General features: G+C 36.1%; 3 protein-coding genes across 7 annotated transcripts; all 3 read left to right on the top strand.

Annotated features, from left to right (window-relative positions):
• The first annotated feature begins 3,714 nt into the window (after positions 1-3,714).
• Positions 3,715-5,282, top strand: LOC111442206 (protein DMR6-LIKE OXYGENASE 1-like). Its single transcript, XM_023079500.1, has 3 exons — positions 3,715-4,038; positions 4,282-4,872; positions 4,991-5,282. The coding sequence occupies exons 1-3, from the start codon at positions 3,808-3,810 to the stop codon at positions 5,237-5,239; spliced, it is 1,071 nt and encodes a 356-aa protein (XP_022935268.1). The 5' UTR covers positions 3,715-3,807; the 3' UTR covers positions 5,240-5,282.
• Positions 5,283-6,466: 1,184 nt separating this feature from the next.
• LOC111442407 (spindle pole body component 110-like) lies at positions 6,467-12,740 on the top strand. 2 transcript variants are annotated; one of them, XM_023079806.1, is made up of 10 exons: positions 6,467-6,769; positions 7,077-7,274; positions 7,431-7,553; positions 7,657-7,694; positions 7,778-7,946; positions 8,282-8,423; positions 8,511-10,723; positions 10,865-11,001; positions 11,164-11,861; positions 11,953-12,740. In XM_023079806.1, the coding sequence occupies exons 1-9, from the start codon at positions 6,689-6,691 to the stop codon at positions 11,399-11,401; spliced, it is 3,339 nt and encodes a 1,112-aa protein (XP_022935574.1). In that variant the 5' UTR covers positions 6,467-6,688; the 3' UTR covers positions 11,402-11,861; positions 11,953-12,740. The 2 variants fall into 2 exon arrangements, with proteins under 2 accessions (XP_022935574.1, XP_022935575.1); XM_023079807.1 differs by having other exon boundaries at positions 8,514-10,723.
• Positions 12,741-13,092: 352 nt separating this feature from the next.
• LOC111441779 (increased DNA methylation 1-like) lies at positions 13,093-19,603 on the top strand. Of its 4 annotated transcripts, none has more exons than XM_023078875.1 (20): positions 13,094-14,218; positions 14,386-14,463; positions 14,549-14,750; positions 14,867-14,990; positions 15,484-15,573; positions 15,755-15,853; positions 15,981-16,079; positions 16,219-16,300; positions 16,397-16,456; positions 16,535-16,587; positions 16,666-16,832; positions 17,020-17,230; positions 17,360-17,417; positions 17,550-17,606; positions 17,728-17,973; positions 18,134-18,198; positions 18,314-18,370; positions 18,448-18,541; positions 18,844-18,984; positions 19,083-19,603. In XM_023078875.1, exons 1-20 carry the CDS (start codon positions 13,454-13,456, stop codon positions 19,185-19,187), a joined length of 2,853 nt encoding a protein of 950 aa, XP_022934643.1. In that variant the 5' UTR covers positions 13,094-13,453; the 3' UTR covers positions 19,188-19,603. The 4 variants fall into 4 exon arrangements, with proteins under 4 accessions (XP_022934646.1, XP_022934643.1, XP_022934644.1 ...); XM_023078876.1 differs by having other exon boundaries at positions 15,987-16,079; XM_023078878.1 differs by lacking the exon at positions 16,535-16,587 and having other exon boundaries at positions 13,093-14,218; positions 16,730-16,832.
• The last annotated feature ends 160 nt before the right edge of the window (positions 19,604-19,763 follow it).

Raw genomic sequence — 19,763 nt, forward strand, 5'->3', positions numbered from 1 at the left:
TTTTTTTTTTTTTTTTTTTTTTTTATTTTTTTCGATTTCGGGTTCGGGTTCTTTTTATCGGGTTTCTCCCATAATGTACCCTTTTCATGATGGGAGGATTTTATGATTTTTTTCCCCTTAAATAACACCAATAATAAGTGGATAAATTTTTTAATAAATGTCACCATTATTAATAATTTATCCATTTATTTACGTATAAAATGGAAGAAATTTTTGTTAAGACTAAAGAGCTCGTTTATTTGAATTACATTAAATCAGCTTACAAAAATAATAATAATTTTAAAAAATTTTAAGGTCTCGTAATTTTTTTTTTTAAAACTCGACCACAAATGATAATTGAGTTAATTCGAAGAAACAATAACTATTATATTTTGGATGTAAATATTTTTTAATATGGAACTGAAATGTTGAGAATATAAATATAATTTTGATGACTTGCATTGTTGTGGGACGTCGAGATGGGCTCTTGGTATCTGAGCTGTCAAGCAGTGATTGGTGAGCAGAATATTAAAAGATTCTCTTATTTATTTTAGTGAAAAATAAAAGCTTTTCATTGACTTTTAATATTTAATATATTTTGTAAAAATAAAAAATAAAAATCTGAGATTCAGAGTGGGGGAAGCATCGTCGGTTCAGTGTATTTGGGCAAGCAATAATATTTAAATAACTTATTGCAACTGTTTTGTTTTTTTAAAAATATAATTAATTTATTAAAATGGGATATAATAAAAGCATTTTTTTTTACTTAAATGTCAAAAATACCCTCCAATAATCATTAAACGACAATTCATGACCATTTCCATGAATTGTTCGGTGTCGTCCCACTTGGTCACTGGCCCAAAAGACAGTAAAGGCCCATCTTAATGCCACCGTAAATGGGCCTAATAGAAACCGGCCCACATCACCAGGCCCAGCCTTTCTACGACGAGCTTCAAGCACTATAGCGAGAAATTCAAATTTTTAAAAAATTTATAAAGTATTAATTGTATTTAACTTATTAAAATATAATATTGTAAGATTTAAGTTAGTTATAACAAACCGTCCATTCAATTCAACCGTCATTTTATTTTGAATTTGATAGGCAGAATCGTCTTGTGCTATATGTATTGAGATTGTTCGTAAGCATGATGAAACTTATCTCGTCCCCGAAAAAATTCTAAAGGAATTTTCAATTAAAAAGGCTTTTTTTTTTTTTTTTTTTTTTAAGCTACCATTGACATGTTAAGGAGAAAAAAGGACAAAGAAAATGGGTAGCTGAAGTCTGTTTACGATGTTTGATAATTTCAAACATTTCGGCCTTTGTTTGACCATGTCCTTTGACCTTTTTTTGTTGTTTAATAAAAAATATGTGATTTTAAAAATAATTAAAAAATTCATCGAAGACCCTTTCTCTTAATAATAATTATTTCGGGAACAAAAACTTTCCCCTGAATCGACACCAGAGTTACAATTTATTTTGAATTAAATATCCTTATATTATAAAAATATAAAAAATAAATTGATAAATTAGTAATATTATCCAAACTCAACTACTTCAATACAATAAATATTTGATAATACAAATGGAAATTATTTTGTTATAGTTTTAATTAAAAATAATGAATTTTCTTTTTTGTGGTGAATAATTTAGTTAAACACGTGTGAATAATTTAATATGACGGTTGTTAATTGATACAATAAAATAAAAGCATGTTGGATAGAAAGTGCATCAACTTTCACTTGACTCATAATTCATTGGTAACCCAAATTCAACCTTTTAATTTGAAGGTAGAGCAGCCCATGATCGAACCCTTTAATAAATTTATTAACTTTCAACTATTAAGTCATTGAATTAAAAAACAAATATTTACTTCAAACATTTTTTTTTTTATCACCTTTAATATAAAATTTGAATTTATTTTGATTGACCAAATTTAATATATATATATATATATATATTAGCAACTCAATTAGTTGGTGAACAAAATATATATACGACCAAAGATCGAAGCTTTGAACTCCTCCATCCTCAAAACCGTGTTAAATCATTATCAACTTAGTATTTAATTAAAACCCTATCTTTTTAAAAAAATGGAAATAAAAACTTATTAATTTAATTAAAAAAAATCACGATAACTTTATATAACATAAAGTATTAAAGCCAAGAATGCATTATTATAAAAAAACAAAAAAAATAAAGGCTAAAATAATGCACATTCAATGAACATAGAAGTATAAAATAATTAAAAGAATTCCAATTAAAGAAGAAGAAAAAATAGATAAAAATGGATTTTTTTTTTTTTTTTTTGATATAGGGCTTGGAGTTGACTTTGGAATATGAAGTCATTTAATTTATATCCTAAATTTTGCATGCTACGTATTACAACATACATAGTAATTATTATTAAAACCTTGTACGTAGATATTTTAGTTTTTTTATTTTGAGGTCAACCCTTTGACTTTTCAAAATTTCTTTGTTTTTAATTGAGTTGGAAACACAAGTGTAGTTGCAAGTTGTAAAAAGAGAGACCAAATATTATTATAAATCCACCCTTAAGTTGGTGTATTTAACAATATAATAATATTATAAATCAAAGCCGTTTTTAATTATTTGTTACAACACTCAGAAAATAGGCTAATATTTAAAAATTATGATGTCATAAAAAATTTGATATATAATATCATAATTGGAAATTTTACCGTCAGTATTAATTGATTGATATTTATGGTACTAAACGTTATGTAATTTATTTATTTATTAATTAATGGAATGTTTGAAGGTAGTTCTTAGTATCCCTTAATGGCACGTGCTGAATATAATTAGAATATGAATTTTGATAATGTTCCAAAGTTTTGATGGCTAATCAAAGTAACTTTTTTCTTAAAGTTACATTAAATAATAAATTATACCTTCAAAGATTTGATGCCTAACCTAAGTGAAGGGCTGCCATTTTATTTTTAATATTATATATTTTTCTAGAAACTTCCTTTTTAATCAAAATCTAAAATATAAATAAATAAGGCTAAAAAGCAACTTTTTAATTTTTTGAAAATTAAAAATCGACTAGACTTCCATTACGAGGAAATTTAAAGTTAAACCACGAGAGCTTATGCTAAAAGCAAGTCGAACACGACTCTCCACAATGATATGATATTGTCCACTTTGAGCATAAACTCTCGTGGCTTTATTTTGGGCTTCCCCAAAAAACCTCAGGCAAACAGAGAGGGAGTATTCATTGATTATAAACCATGATGATTCCCTAAATTAGCAGACGTGGGACTTTTATCGTCCAACAAATTCAATTGTATAATTAAAAAAATGAAGAATGTCGAACCATCGTTAATAGAAAAATTCTGAATTTAAATAACTAGTAACAAATGTTTATTAACCTAACTCGTTTTTCCAAGTATAATAGTTTTAATATGAATTGACTAATGACTCGTATTAATAAAATGAAAAAGAAGTAATAAGCGTCTTATCGATGGTATGGTCGGATATGAGGGATTTAGTGGATGAGTTGAATGTGTATAATTTAACATACATGTGGCCTTTGCCCTAAAAAGTCAGCCACGGTATTCCCATTTATTTATACATGAAGATGATGACAACAACATAAAAGGAAAAAGAATTGGCTCCATTGATGAAGCTAATTTGAAGCAGCTGTGGAGTAAGTTTCCTCTGACTGGATTTTGTCAACGGTTTCGAACCCATTCCCTGGCTTCCCAGAACTTGCCCCCCTTTTTTCCTTCTCCTTTGCTCTATAAATCTCTCACACTTTGGCCTCCAATTCTCCACTAAACCCACAACAGGCGAATTTGGAGGCTAAAATGTACCAAAAGGGTGTCAAGCATCTGTGTGACAAGGGCTTGAATAAGCTCCCTCTCAAATACGTCCTCCCCGATTCCGAGCGCCCGGCCGCCCCCTGCCAATCCGCCAACCTCGATGTCCTGGGCACCATCGAGCTACCTGTCATCGACTTTGCCGAGCTCTGTGGCCCCAACCGCCGCCATGTCCTCCTCTCCCTCACCAAAGCCTGCGAACAATATGGCTTCTTCCAGGTCAGTTCTGTTAGATGATAAAAGTCCCACATCGATCATGAATTTATAAACAAAGAATACTCTCTCTATTGAAATGAGGCCTTCTGGAGAGCCCAAAGTCCCAAAAGTTAAGTCATGGGAGATTATGCTCAAAGTGGACAATATCATACTATTATGGAGAGTCGTGTTTATCTAACAAGTTCATGGATTATTACTATATATATATTATATTTGACGCTTCATGTTCTTGATTTGATATGGCAGTTGACAAACCATGGAATTTCAAGCGAGGTGATATCAAGCATGAGAGACGTTAGCTCACAATTTTTCGAGCTTCCATACGAGGAACGAGCGAAATACATGTCATCTGACATGCATGCGACCGTGCGATACGGGACAAGTTTCAATCAAAACAAAGACAATGTTTTCTGTTGGAGGGATTTCTTGAAGCTGACATGTAACCCTAATGACCTTCACCAACTTCTCTCCCGCTGGCCGTCTTCTCCGGCGGGGTTCAAAGACTCGGCGTCGACGTACGTGGAGGAAACCAGAGCGCTGTTTCTCGGTCTGGTGGAAGCCATTGTTGAAAGCTTGGGAGGTATGGAGAAAGAAGAGGAAATGGAAGAGTTGTTGAAGGAATTTGAAGATGGAAGCCAATTAATGGTGGTGAATTGCTATCCACAATGTCCTGAGCCAGAACTAACGCTGGGAATGCCGCCGCACTCTGATTATGGCTTCCTCACACTTCTCCTTCAAGATCAAGTTGAAGGCCTTCAAATTCATCACCAACAACAATGGGTCACTGTTCAACCCTTGCCCAATTCATTCGTCGTCAATATCGGCGACCATCTTGAGGTGGGGTTTCGCAAATTTCGCGTCTTATTAATATTACGAGTCATGACATGATATTATTCACTAAATTAGTCAACGTAGGACTCCATCTCAACAATTCTCAACCATTAAATTTTTACAGATATTCAGCAATGGAAGGTACAAGAGTGTGCTACACAGGGTTCTGGTGAATGCAAATAAGCCGAGAATATCGGTGGCGACATTGCATAGCCTTCCTTTTGACTCGACGATCAAGCCGTGGCCAAAGCTCGTGAATGAAGAGAATCCACCGCGTTACAAAGACACTGATTTTGGTATCTTCCTCGAATATATCACCTCTCGTGAGCCTAAGAGGAAGAACTTCTTAGAGTCTAGGCAAATTATTTATTGAAATATGTTTAGTACAATAATGTCAGATTTTTAAATTTTTTTTAAAAAATATTTTGTCAAAGATTACGTTGAGATTAGGGTATTAATCAAGGTTATTTTGTTGGTCTCCATCCGTAAAAAGTAAAAGTCAAACAAACCCTAATTTATATGATATATATATATATATATATTATATTAAAAATGTAATTTTTGTTTATTTTTATAATGAAAGCTATTATTTTTTGAAACCCCACGTCAAGTTTACATATATTTTTACTATAATATTATTATGTATTATTTTTATTTATGAGATTGAAAATTATGAATTTTAAAATATAAAAATTCTTCATTCCAATTTTGGAATTTCGGGTCAAGTCCGGCGGTTTAAGTTTGATCCGTGATGACTTGACCCGTGTAGACTCATGTTTCTAATTCGACTCGAATTTTGTTGACTAGATTAAGGTTAACCCTTTTCGTTGAATTTTGGCTCTTTGTTTACAATTCATGATGTAACGTATAGCCGCGACTAACAGGGTCGTTTTTAGCTTCCGTGTCAAAGCAGGCCCTACATGAATTTCTCACTTTTTATAATATATCTAATCGATTAAATTATTGATGGTTTGATTTAATTTATAATTTTTTTTTCCTTCTCGTAAATATTATAGATTTCTTAGCACTCGTGAATTCTAGCTGTCAAGGGACACGACAAAAAGAAAATTAGACAATGAAAATGGTTGACCACCACAACATTATTAAGTGACCTTAAATAAAGTCAACTAAATGCGATTTTATGGCTGCAACTAAATTGAGGTCAATATGGGCTTTTTTTATTACCCGGTTGTAATGGGCTACGTTATTTCTCGGCCCATAATCATTGGGCCGTGGCCCGAACGAGCTTCCTTAATGGTGGTTGTAAAAATCTGGAAAGACGAATTTAGCCTAATTAGTTTAGGTCTATTATTAACCCTGAAAATATTCAGACAAGTCCATTATAGTTTTATTTAGCAAATTTATGTAAATTGATGAAATTAAAAAATTAGGGATAAAACGGTCAAGGCATTTTTACCAACTTTGGCTCGAGGATGACCAATGGCGGGGCGCCACGTTGAAGATTCAGTTGGGTTGTCGCAGATGGGCGACGTGGCGAGTGCTGTGAGCGAGTACAGCAGAAAATAGGTATTCGCAACGGTTCGAGGGCGGGATTTCTCTGTCTTTGTCTTGCATTTGCTTAGAAATGGCGGAAAATAATATACCGCTTTCCCAAAAATGAAATGACCAACGTTTTCTTTGTCTCTCTCTCTCTGTATCAACTATATGTTCTTGTTGTCTTCTAGTCATAATACTTTTGATCCAACTCTGTCTGTTATTGGCAATGGTGACGATGATCAAAATGAGGAAGGGATTGGAACAATTTCTGCGGTGATTTGATTGAACAATTGAGAGTCCGTGAGAGAGAAATTGAGAGAGGAAAATGTTCAGGTTGCACAAGAATCGCCAAGCGAATTCGAAGGAGAAATATGATTTCAAGCTCTCCAACTTCAAGGCAATCCAGGTACTTATTTTATTTTGAATTTTAATGTCTCTCGAGTGTAATATGTTCGTTTTCGTTCTTTGTTTTGATAGTTTTTAGTGTAGGGTTTAAGTTTTTTTTGACATCGCCTAATTTTTTTGGGATTACGAATTCGCTCCGTTGTTATCTGAGCTTCTCGTTCTGATTAATGACAATGATTGATGATCTTGGCTTCTCGTTACGGATTCGCTCCACTGCTGATTTCTGTTTAATGCGATATTCAAATCTTTTTCCTGACATGAATGGAGATGTTTATTTGTTTTTCTTTTTGTTGCTTGTACGAAAACAGGTACCTAAAGGTTGGGACAAGCTATTTGTATCTGTAACCTCAGAGCAAACTGGGAAGACAATTGTCAGGACAAGCAAAGGATCAGTCCGTAATGGAAGTTGCCAGTGGAGCGAGTCTATATCAGAATCCATTTCGGTTTCACAAGATGAACCTTCTAAGGAGTTTGAAGATTTTAATTACAAGCTGGTTGTGGCCATGGTAGGTACTGTGGTTTGTCTTTTTAGGAGTAAACCATTTCTATAAGCAATTATTCCTCATGCCAGCCCTGTGTTGTTTTCATGACCATGCTCTTTGTCTTTCACTCTATAATATGATGACTACTTGGTCTAATTTAAACCGAATCTCCAATCACAGGGATCATCAAGATCTAGTATTCTTGGAGAGGCTATGATCAACCTGACAGATTACACAGATCCTAAAACTTCTTCTGCAGTCTTACTTCCACTGAATAAGTGCAATCATGGGACTATTTTACAAGTAACCTTTACTTTTTAAACATTCTTACAGGATGGGATGGTTTTGTTCATAAATTTTATCTAGGAGTCCAGGCTTTAAAACGTTGGCTTTGTTTTGTTTGCAGGTGAAAATCCAGTGCGTAACGCCAATATCAAAAGTAAGGTCTGTATAATGGGATGGTTTTGTTCATTCTTGTGAATATTTGATTATATGTTTGGCCCTTAAAATTATTGAACACCTTTCAGGAGTAGAAGAATTAAACAGACAAATTCTCTAAAAGACGACTTGAAGAAAGAAGGTCACGACTCGGATAGCTGCTCAGATATTACAGATAGCCAAGTGTCTGGAAGTATTGGATCTTCCTCTGGTGCAGATTTATACTCTAGCTTTCACTCGGGAGATGCTAGCAGCACGGTAAGATCTAAGATCGTTTTTGCCTTCACAATTTTTCTGTTTTTATACTTCTCAAATACGGTAATTCATGTTTGGTGCCTCTACTGTATTAGTTCTTGCTCGTTTAATCGAATTTCTGTCATTATATTAGGCTTTGATCATGTTTTAGATTACCATTTGCATTCTTAATGCGTTATTTAATGAGGCATAACATTTTTTTCCTAATAAACAATATGAGGAATTTTGTTTATGCAGGACCCTGTTCCTCATCTAGACCATGGTACCATGCAGATTCATTGATTGTTCTATATATTTTGATTACATAATGACTGACATATTTTTGTATCTGTTTGTAGGAAGCAAGTTACTCTGCTTCGGATTCACACATCGGCAATGATTCTTCTGAGGCTTATGATTCAGTAGAGAGTGACGCTACAAAAAACAATTACAATGATATTCGAAGACAAGACTCGGTGTGCTCACAGAACAGTGGTTCAGGTAATCATTCTTAAATTTTATGTCAAGATTTTGCAATATCATCTTCAGGAATGTCTTACCTTTCATGTAAAAACTTTTTGGAAGCAGCAGAAACAACGACTACTGAGGAACTTCGCGCTGAAGCTAGGATGTGGGAGAGCAATGCCCGCAAACTGATGGCTGATCTTGATCAGTTGAAGAAAGAGTTTTCAGATCAATCTGAAAACCAGAAAAGTTTACATGCTGCACTTTCAGCAGCAACTGCGGAATGTGATGGTTTGAGAAAAGAACTTGAGGAACTGAAACCGATGACTGAGAAGTCGACTCAAAGACAAACAAGCATCGCGGATTTATCATATCAAGATGGTGAAACAAAAATCTTAGATGAATTGAAAGATGAACTGAAGTTCCAAAAAGAATCCAATGCTGATTTAGCTCTGCAGCTAAAGAGAAGTCAAGAATCAAATATTGAGCTTGTGTCCGTTCTTAAGGAGCTAGAAGAGATTAATGAAAACCAGAAATTGGAGATAGAGGAACTTTTGAAACAGCAAAGAAATTATGATGATTACGAAAATATTAATCAAGAAAACAAAAAATTGATGCTTCAACTGGAGCATGTGAAGGAATCAGAACAAAATCTTCAATTAAAGATTGAGGTTCTGGAGAGAAACTTGGAGGAAACCAAACTTGATTTGCAGAAATGCGAGGTCTCCAACCAAAGATTCCCTCAGGGTACAGACGGGGAATACGATAGTACGCTTCATTCTGAGGAAAATTTAGTGGAAGACATTGAAAGATTGAAAGAAAAAGTGCAGGAGTTAGAAAAAGATTGTAATGAATTGACAGAGGAAAATATGAACCTCCTGTACAAGCTTAAGCAAGCAAATAACGACTCTAAGGGGGGAGAGTTGGCTTTGAACTCCACAGCTGGTGAGCTTTTGATTGAGAATAACGATGATCCTTTCAGTAAAAATGTAGATAGTAGAGAAATTGAGCTGGAAGTCAAAGTTGAAGAGCTCAGTAGGGAATTGACTGAGAAAAAGATGGAGATTGAAGAACTTGAGCACAACATTTTGTCCAAAGACGACGAGATTAAGATCCTTGAAGATTTGCATAACAAATTGCAAGCTGAGTATTCTGGTCTTCAGAAAGAAAAAAATCAGATGGAGGAACAAATGGAAGTCATACATGGAGAAAGTGACATCAGTGCTAGAAGCTTAAATGATTTGAGAAATGAAGTAAACACGCTTAGCAACAGTGTGGATTTGCATATTTCTGCAAACAAGATTCTTGAAAGTAAATATTCAGAGCTTCAATGTGAAAAACAAGAACTTGAACTCCATATATCTCAGATCGAACAAAAAAGCACACAGTTGTCAGAAAGCATATCTGTTTTGGAATCACAACTAAAATATATGACGGACGAGAAGGAGTCAATTCGCCTTGAGTTAGAGAACTTTAAGTCTGAGGCAGTGGCTCTCCAGGATGAGGTTGATAGACAGAGACTCGAGATAGAGACAGAAAGTGTTGATTTGAAACAAATGTTGAATGACTTGCAAAACAAATATGCAGAGGCTCAAGATAAATGTGAGTACCTGCAAAGAGAAAAAACGAACTTGGAAGCTGCAGCTGAGCATCTCTCTGAAGAACGAAATTTTCTTAGAGAATCAAATGGAGAGCTGAAGAAAAAGAATTTCGAGTTGCATGAGGATTATTTCCGCTTGGAATCGAAATTGAAGGAATCGCTTGAAAGGTCCGCCCATTATTTCATAAGAGTTGATGATTTGGAGGATAATCTCTTTCTTGGGTTGGAGGATTTAACCTCAAAAGAAAGATTCCTATCTTCGGAGTTAGATTCAATCGTTGAAGAGAACATAAAATACAAAGAGAAATGTTCATTGATTGAAAGCTTGTATAATGAGACGTATCTGGAGAAGACAACTGAAGTTCAAGAACTTCAAGCAGCGGTTGTGCACCTGACCATGGAACTTTCAGCTACAAGGAATGATCTCAACGTCATGGAATCTAATGAACAGTTACTGGCTCTGATCAGTGAGCTTTCCGTGTCAAAAAAAAACCAAGAGAAACTGATGGCTGACCATGAAGAGTTACTGAAGCAGTTGGAAAATCACAAATCACTTGAAGTCAAACTTAAGAACTCTGTCGATGATCTTGAATTAAAGCTTTCTTTTTCTGAAAAAGAACGAAAGCAGCATGAGGAAGAATTAACTTACTTAAAGCGTCTAGAACGATCTCAATTCCTTGAAGCAGAACTGAAACGTTTGAAGGAGGAAAAACAGATCCAGCGGGAGTCTAGCATTGTAAGTGTTCAAGGTTTTTCCAATACCAACGGCAAAAAACATGCCCAATAAAGACATGAAGCTTCTTAAAGTTGGTCTATTTTACTATTCATTTAGTTTACAGGGATGGCTTTATAACTTCTTACTTTCTAATCTCGACAGGATGATAGTGGATGCGATATTGATGTTGAAGGTCCTAATGTTGCTGAAGCTGAATCAATTGAAAGAATTCAGTTGCTCGAAAAAGAACTTGCTGAGGTTTTGGAAGCAAACAAGAAATATGAAGATCAGCTGAGCAGGTAAGTGCAAGACGAGCTCGGTTTTATATTTGTTACATTACAACGTGAACTGTTGTACTTAAGTGAGTGGAATCTATTAAGTTATTCCCTATAGAGTTTCCTGGCACCAAATTCCCAGTTTTAGATGTTGAATTTTTCCATATCTCTTTGCATCATAATCAGGGTCATTCAAGACGATCAAAACAACAATGAAAATTCTCCTATACCAACAGTTGGAGGCGATGTAATGACGAAGGAAGGATATGAAAGCATTAACTCGGCTCTAGAGGAGGAGCTAAGAGACCTTCGTGAGCGGTACTTCCACATGAGCCTTAAGTATGCTGAAGTCGAGCAAGAGCGTGAGGAACTTGTTCTGAAGCTGAGAGCACCCAAGAGCACCGGAAGGAGTTGGTTCTCATGAAAGTCCAAAAATGCAAGTCTTCACTCTTTCCTTAGCTAATACGCACCAGTCTCGGGGAGTTTCTCGGTAGTCATTTTTCAGTTCTCAAATCATGATTTCAATCAAGACTCGAGATTGAATCCTGCTGGAAAACTGGTTTTAGGCTAACACGTGGAAGAGTGCTTGGTTGTTTGAAAAGGGAGGAAATGGAGATTGTGATGAAAACTATTCCGAAATTGAAGAAATCAGTTGGCAATGCATTTCCATTGTTTCAAACAAGTTACTTTGTGTGAAGTAAGGCAATAATGTGAAAGAGCCATATATGAGTACACCACTCTGGGAGTCGTTACTCTTTGTAGATTTCCCCCTCCTATCATAGTCTACGTAGTGATGATGGGGTGAATGGTATTGGAGCTTGGAGAGATATAATAGCTAAAGCAGATTGGCACTCACTTGTGGTGTTCTTCCGTTGCTTCCTCAGGTATCCATTTGCCTTGCTAATCTCAGCATTTGCCTTGTAGATAGACGATGCGTACATGATGATTTTGCTAAAAAGAATGTGACATTGGCAGGTTTGTAAGGATACCTCTGTGGAGCAAAAACCTGATGTAGGTTGTTGAGAGAGGCAAATGCAATGCAGGAAAGGAGCAAAAAGGGAGGTAATATTGTCACACTTGGAACAGAATACGATGGTGGGTAAGAGTATATCCCCTAGAAGATGCTGAATTTGTTCATGCTGCCTCCATTTTTCTCTCTTTTTCGTTGTTGCATGTCTTGCTTTTGGCTCACGTTTCCAGTGGCCGCACACCGCTCCTGGGTCACATTGATTTGCCTTCCTTCTCTGCCCTGAAAATCTCCTATAACAAACCAATGCAGCAGCTTCTTTATCAAACCCTTCTTACAAAAGCATAACCCCACCACCACTCTCTTCCACGCCCCTCTCACCCGCCAACCCCAACGGCGGCCGACGGCGGTGGAGCTTCTGATGCTCCCAATTGACCAATTTTGGATGAGAATATGATATGAAGGTTGCCTGAAACTTTTGTGTGTCTTCTTCAGTGGGGACAGAAGATCTTCCTCATTTCCTCTGTTAAGGGCAACTCCCACCCTTCGGCATTCCTCCAAATTGCCTCACTCTGTTAAGGGCAACTCCCACATCGAGAAAGTTCAGTATTTTTCGACTCAGTGACTTGGATTATATGCAGCATTGTTTTATTCTTTATTTTTTTTTTTCTTGATTTGCTTTCTAGTAATGCAACACTTGGGTGGTAGCTAGCTCATTAAATACACACTCGTATATGTATGGCTATGGCCACCTGAATTTTATCAATGGAGTGTCCTCTCTCACTCTCTCTCTCTCTCAGTTGTTGGAATTTTAGATGATTACAAACCAATTTGATTATTTTAAAGATGAATTTAGTTTGTTAAACACTCTGTTCTAAGAAAAACATGTTTGATCATTCAAATTTATTAAGTTAATTCAAATATTTATTACAAGTGTACGAGTAAAATTCTTAACGTAGTAGTGTGAAGCTGCTCGTGTTTTCTTAGTGGAACTATGAACACAATTTGTACCATAAATTTTGAAATGTATACGAGAATACAAATTAATTTATATATTGTTGCAGAAAAACGACGACGTATTGGTTTTTTTTTTTTTTCTTTTCCAGTTGGAGTCCGTATTTCCGTTCCGTATTGTTGCAAGATTAGAGTAATGGGAAAGGCTGCCCGGTCTGCCCGTCTCTGTGCAGGCCGCCATCTTTATCCTTTTCCCTCCATTGCTCCACACTCAGCTCAGACTGCGTTATAATTCCAGAGATGCGTTTTGATGCTACACCGTCTTCCTCTTTCTTTTCTCTCTCTCCCTTCACTTTCTGGTAAAAGCCTCTTCAAAACCCTAACTCCAATTTGTTCCGATCTCAGTCTCTTTCTCTGTTTCTCCATGTCTTCTCACGGCGATACTTGCGATCCACTGCTACATTCGTTGTTCCAGAGTTTGCTTTTTAAATTCTAGGATTCAGAGTCTCGTATTTTTCTGTTGAATTCTAGTTTCAGGACTGATTATTATTAGGTATGAAGCGGGAGTTGGCTTTTGATTTGGAGGTTCAATCTCAGCTTGAGGGGGATCTTGGTCATACTCGAAGTGAGACTCTAGCTGAGGTGAGGTCGGGTAGCTATTTAGACGAGGCTGCTCCGAGTGGTAGCTGCAAGAGATTTAAAGGCGCTGTTGTGAATGGTCTGATTGTATATACTAGGGGAAGGAAGTCTCCGATCAATGTGTACTGTGGGCTGTCGGAGAATGATAATAGGAAGAAGTGTTATAGCGGGGTTGAGCAGGAAATTCTTGGAAGCTTGGAAGTTGGGAAGGGCTGTATGAATCAGGAGGTTCAAATTCAAACTATAGTTTCGGATAAATTGAATTGCAATTCGAAGAGTTCTGACTGTAAGAAAGAGTCTGATGGGGCGATGGAAAAATCTGGAGATAAGGAAGAAGGAGCGGCGGGGAATCCTGAAGTTACTTCAAAGGCAAGAAAAGTTGAGGAAAGATTGTTTAGGTGGGGAATTAGGCGCGTTACACGCTCCTCATTAAGATCGAAGGTTGAGCTCGAGGAAGTCACAGTCACCCCAATTACAATAGGATCTGTTAAAGAGGAAGTTATTCCAGATGTCGGTGGAGAAACAAATGATACAGTCAACTCAGTGTCAACTCCGAAGAACAAGTTGGAATTAAAAATGTCCAAAAAGATTGCATTGAACAAGAAGCCAATGACTGTGAGGGAGCTGTTTGATACTGGTTTGCTCGAGGGGGTACCTGTCATCTACATGGGTGTAAAGAAGGTTTTGCTCATTTAAATTTTCGAATTCTATGTATAATTCTCAGTATGTTCAACCATTTAGAATTGGGTGTTATATATATATATATATATATATATATATATATATATATGTATGTATGTATGTATATATATATCTGGCTTCATTTTCTTGCTGCATTTTGATCTCAGGCATATGAACACGGCCTGCGCGGTACAATTAAAGATGGTGGGATTTTGTGTACATGCTCATCCTGCAATGGATGCAGAGTCTGTAATCTCTCTGGATTTAACATAGGAATTCATGAAATGGTTTTTGTTAGTGTTTTCTTTAATTTCTTTTTGTTCAATCTAGGTCATTCCTCCTTCACAATTTGAGATCCACGCTTGTAAACAATATAAACGAGCAGCACAGTATATATGTCTTGAGAACGGGAAGAGCCTACTCGACCTGGTGAGAGCATGCAAGAGAAGTAGGCAGACACTTGAGGCCACGGTACAAAGTCTGATTAGCTCTTCGCCTGAAGAAAAATGTTATACGTGTAGAGAGTGTAAAGGTGAAATTTTGGTTTTCTATTATTTGTCGCCACTGGCAGACGTCATGATAGGCGCAACCAAAACCAAGTAGTTTAGAAGATTTATAATCTGTTAGATAATTAGTGACGATTTCTAGGATGCTTTCCTTCATCCATTGGAAATGTGGGACCTTTATGCCCATCGTGCGAGGAATCAAAGCGATCTAAGTGTACACAGACACTGCCAATGCCCCTCACTTCCGCAATTGATAAGAGACCGAGGTATGGCATCTACTTCTTTCAGCTTAGGACCCTTTTCCTATCACCCAAACCCAAATGCTCCGTTAATGCTATGGGTTCTGGAAATTTAGTTAGAATTTTATATTCTTCCCTGGTATGGCTTCTATGTATGACAATGTATACAGTAATGTAGAGTAATATTATTCTGTAAAAATTCTCCACGACAGCTAGTACACGAACTGCTTCTCAAAGTATCTTAGTTGCAACTTCGGGCCAGGAAAACTCTTAAGATAGTAAAACATTTAAGTTTGTGAATTGGGTAGTGTAGCGCTTTTAAGTAAAGATGGGATACGTAATGCATGTAAGATTGATGGTACTATCTTCAACAGTGTAATTTTCTAGGACGCCACTAATTACACTGAAAATGCGGATTCTGTAAATCTTTCACGATTTAGAACATGAATGCACAGAAATGTCATCTTCATTTTTTTTTCTTTCTTTAGTATAGTGTTAAGACGTTACTTTGGTTTTGCAGGTCAACAGATCCAACCCCATCAAAATCATCTGGAAGTGTTCCAGTATATATCTCTTCACGATATAAACGCAAATGGGTAACAAAAGCAAAGTAAGTATTGTTCTCTTTATGTGCATCGTACACTATGGGCTATATTTTTTTTTTTCCGACTTCCTCTCCATTTTTTCCCGACACTTTTGGGGATTGAAGTATTAAATTTGAAATTCCTGCCTTTAAGTTAGCTGTATGCCGATTTCTTTTCCTAAGATACTCAACTTGGTCAAACTTTCAGGTCAAAACCGTCCGAATACATTTCCATCTCAAGGTCCCCCAAAAGTGCACCAATGCGTATTCCTAAAAAGAATAAGAGTGCATTGAAGATGAGGAAGAAGTAAGTACAGTTGATCTCTAGATTACTGTTTTTAATGCCGTGGTTTGGTGAACCATTTAAATCCACCGAAAAAGGCTGCATCATTTTTCTGTCCAACATTTCATCTTTTTAATATCTTTATTTTAAGTTGCAGGTCATTGAAACCAGCTTCAATGCTAAAATCCTCCCAAAGTGCTTCAAAGTGTAGTTCTTCATTAGCTAAAAATCAGTGGAAAATAACAATGAAGTTAGTTGTTTATCCTTTGTTGTTATTTAATTCTTAGTGGCCCAAATTTCCTTCTGTTTCCATATTATTGAAGGAAATACCTCTCATGGTTTTGATAACTATTTTGATTACTTTATGTTTGAATACTTTTACTCTTAAGAGATCAGAGGTTGCATAAGTTGGTTTTTGAGGAAGACGGATTGCCTGATGGAACTGAAGTAGCATATTTTGCCAGGGCACAGGTAGCTAAGATAGGTCATGCATGCTTGGAGTAACCATTCAAGTATTCCTCAGTTTATTAATGTGTGTAATGATTTATTCCTTTCATTTACGTCCAGAAACTGCTCCAGGGTTATAAGAAGGGATCTGGAATTTTATGTTGCTGCTGCAATTGTGTGGTGAGCCCTTTTAAATTCTTGTACTTTCAGATTCTTGAGTGCTATTGTGAACATTTTCTTTTTACGTTCCATCTGCAGGTTAGTCCTTCACAATTTGAACTTCATGCTGGCTGGTCTTCTCGCAAGAATCCGTGAGCATATTTCCTTTAGTTTTATGACAGCTCAAAATAATCGTTGCAAGCTTTTTCATATGGATTTTTATTTTGCAGTTATGCATACATTTACACATCAAATGGGATTTCTCTGCATGAATTAGCAATTTCTCTCTTGAAGGGGCGCAAGTATTCTGCTAAGGATAATGACGACTTGTGCATAATATGTCTAGATGGTGGAAATCTTTTGCTTTGTGATGGCTGCCCAAGGGCATTCCATAAAGGTAAATCATAATATGGAGTACCATGGTTTAGACAATTTAAGCCGTAGTACTTCTTTATTTTTTCTTCACAAACTCTTTAGTCAACAGTTTATAAGCTGTTGTGTTAAATTGGCCTCCTTGTCTCGTTCAGTTTTTTGACTAATGGACTTTGTAGTCTGCCTGATTTCCGGTCCATTCCTTTGTGCAGAGTGTGCATCCTTATCAAGTGTTCCTCGTGGTGATTGGTATTGTAAATTTTGCCAGAATCTGTTCCAAAGAGAGAACCTTGTTGAGCATAATGCCAATGCTGTTGCAGCCGGAAGGGTGCATGGAATTGACCCTATTGAGCAGATAACTAAAAGATGCACTCGAATGGTTAGGAACATAGAAACAGATCTTAGTGGATGTGTGTTATGCCGGTAATAATTGCATTTTTTTCTTCTCTCAAATGTCCCTGAATAAGCTTCTCATTTTTCTTTTCGTTGTGTTATATTGTATAATGGTTTTGCTTTGATGTTTAGTATTTCCTTTTACATCTTTGAATGCAGTGGCTCTGATTTCAGCAAATCAGGTTTTGGTCCCCTCACAATTATACTTTGTGATCAGGTATCTTGTCATATCATCTTAACCTCTAGTTGATCATTCAATTGCTGTTGTTATCAACTCATTTCTAGTTCCTTGCCTATGTTGCTTGCTGTTATGCTTTTTCCGCAATTTCTTCATTTGATTTGTGGTCAGTGCGAGAAGGAATTTCACGTGGGCTGTTTAAAAGACCACAAAATGGCATTTCTTGAGGTATTGACTGAAATCGTAGTCTTGCTTTTTACTTGAAATCCTTTGTGCGGAAACAATTTCTTTCCTTGTCCAATGCCATTTTTTCCGAGATAAGAAAAAGTAAAGACCATTAATGAAATAGGAATTGCCAAGAGGAAAGTGGTTTTGTAGCACAATTTGTACGAGCATACATTCTACTCTACAGGAGTTGCTAATTCGTGGGCCAGAAAAGCTTCAGAATTCACTTTTGGATGCTGTCAATAGAAAACTTGTAGAAAATGGTTCAGACATTAAGACTAATGTTGATGTCAGTTGGAGGCTTATCAGTGGCAAAATTGCTTCACCTGAAACTCGGTTGTTGCTGTCAGAGGCCATTGCTATCTTCCACGTAAGTTTTCATATATATATATATATACATTTCATTTTGATTGTTACAGAACAATAAACTGTGTTTGATTAAGATACTATTTTAGATAAACTGTGTTGCCAGCATTTGAAGTATGATCCATAAGTGCAATGTTTGATTAAAACATGTCATTAATTTACAGGATCGCTTTGATCCTATAGTTGATATAGCAAGTGGACGCGATCTTATTCCAGCTATGGTTTATGGGTTAGTGACAAGTTACTTCATTCTGATTTTTTGGTCTGTCAGCAATAATAGCGCCATGTTCTGTTTTTATAGTGGTAATTTATATTTTGTTGTTATCTGTCATCCTATTTGACAGAAGGGATGTAGGTGGACAAGAGTTTGGAGGCATGTATTGTGCCCTATTATTTGTCAAGTAAGAATCTTGCTTATCGATTGACCTATAACCTGTTACAAAGTATCATTATGAATTTCTTTTCTTATATTGCACAGCTCATTTGTTGTATCTGCTGCAATGCTTCGTGTTTTTGGGCAAGATATTGCAGAGCTGCCCTTGGTTGCAACGAGTAATGGTAACCATGGCAAGGTCTGATTAATGAAATATTATTTCATCCATAAATACTTATATTTTAGTTTTATGTTCTTTCCTATTTTTTTTTCTTTTTAAAATATATATTCTCTTGACCTACAGTTTCTTTTGGAACTGCCAGTGAAAATATATTTTCCTTTTCCGCATCCTTCCATTTCTTTTTACACTCTACATATTCTGAGTATGCAAGGCAATTTGGAATGTTTTTGACATCTTTTGACTTTCTAGTCGAGAGTATGCAATATTCTGGCGACTTTGATTTGGTTCTTTCTAACATTTCCTGCATGTAATTATGACAGGGCTACTTCCAAACATTGTTTTCGTGCATCGAGAGGCTGCTAGCTTTCTTGAAAGTTAAGTGCCTTGTTCTCCCGGCTGCCGAAGAAGCTGAATCCATTTGGACTGAAAAGTTCGGTTTCAAGAGAATAAAACCAGATCAGGTATGTACTTCAAAGAATATAACAGCACATATTCGTTACCTTAATTGGTGCGTTTTCCAGCCACACCTAAGCATAATTTTGTATCGACTTGACTGCAGCTCAGCAGCTATAGAAGAACTTGCTGCCAGATGTTAACTTTCAAAGGGACATCCATGCTTCGGAAAACGGTTCCTTCATTTCGGGCTGTAGGTGCTCCATTGTGACCAAGCATGGAGGGTGTGAGGTTCCCTCTAATCTTCCCTTCCTCTCTCTATTCCCTCTCCGACCATCATTCTGTGGGTTTGCCTGTGTATAGCTTATAAACCCTTTTCCCTTTTTAGGCTATCCAGTAGATGAGCTCTAGTGTCTAAATATCCATTTTAGTTTTGTATTACATCTTCAAATGTAACTTTCCCTTACCTTCTTCTCCTTGTCCGTTGCCTTCCCGACTGCCTCCATATCGTAGGTGATGGCTTTAGTCACAACCACCAGCCATTCTAGACACCCTTCCATTCATACTTGTGATTATTCAAGTGCCTCAAACGTTAGTATGATGTGCTTATAGTTGATTTTGCTGTGTAAATGACTTCAGAAGAAAAATTATTATTTAAAAATAGAATGACATTGCAAATCATATTTATTTTATCTAATATTTTATTTTAGTTTAGCAAGTATGAGGGTGGGGAATAATTCTTACAACTTTAGAAAAGGTATTAAATAGACTTGTTATTAAGACTCCCAAATCCACTAAAATAAACAGTGAAATGTGCACTATTTTGCTTTATAATTAAGACGATATC

The sequence above is a fragment of the Cucurbita moschata genome, unplaced genomic scaffold, assembly GCF_002738365.1.
Source record: "Cucurbita moschata cultivar Rifu unplaced genomic scaffold, Cmos_1.0 Cmo_Scf00004, whole genome shotgun sequence".
Taxonomy (NCBI): domain Eukaryota; kingdom Viridiplantae; phylum Streptophyta; class Magnoliopsida; order Cucurbitales; family Cucurbitaceae; genus Cucurbita; species Cucurbita moschata.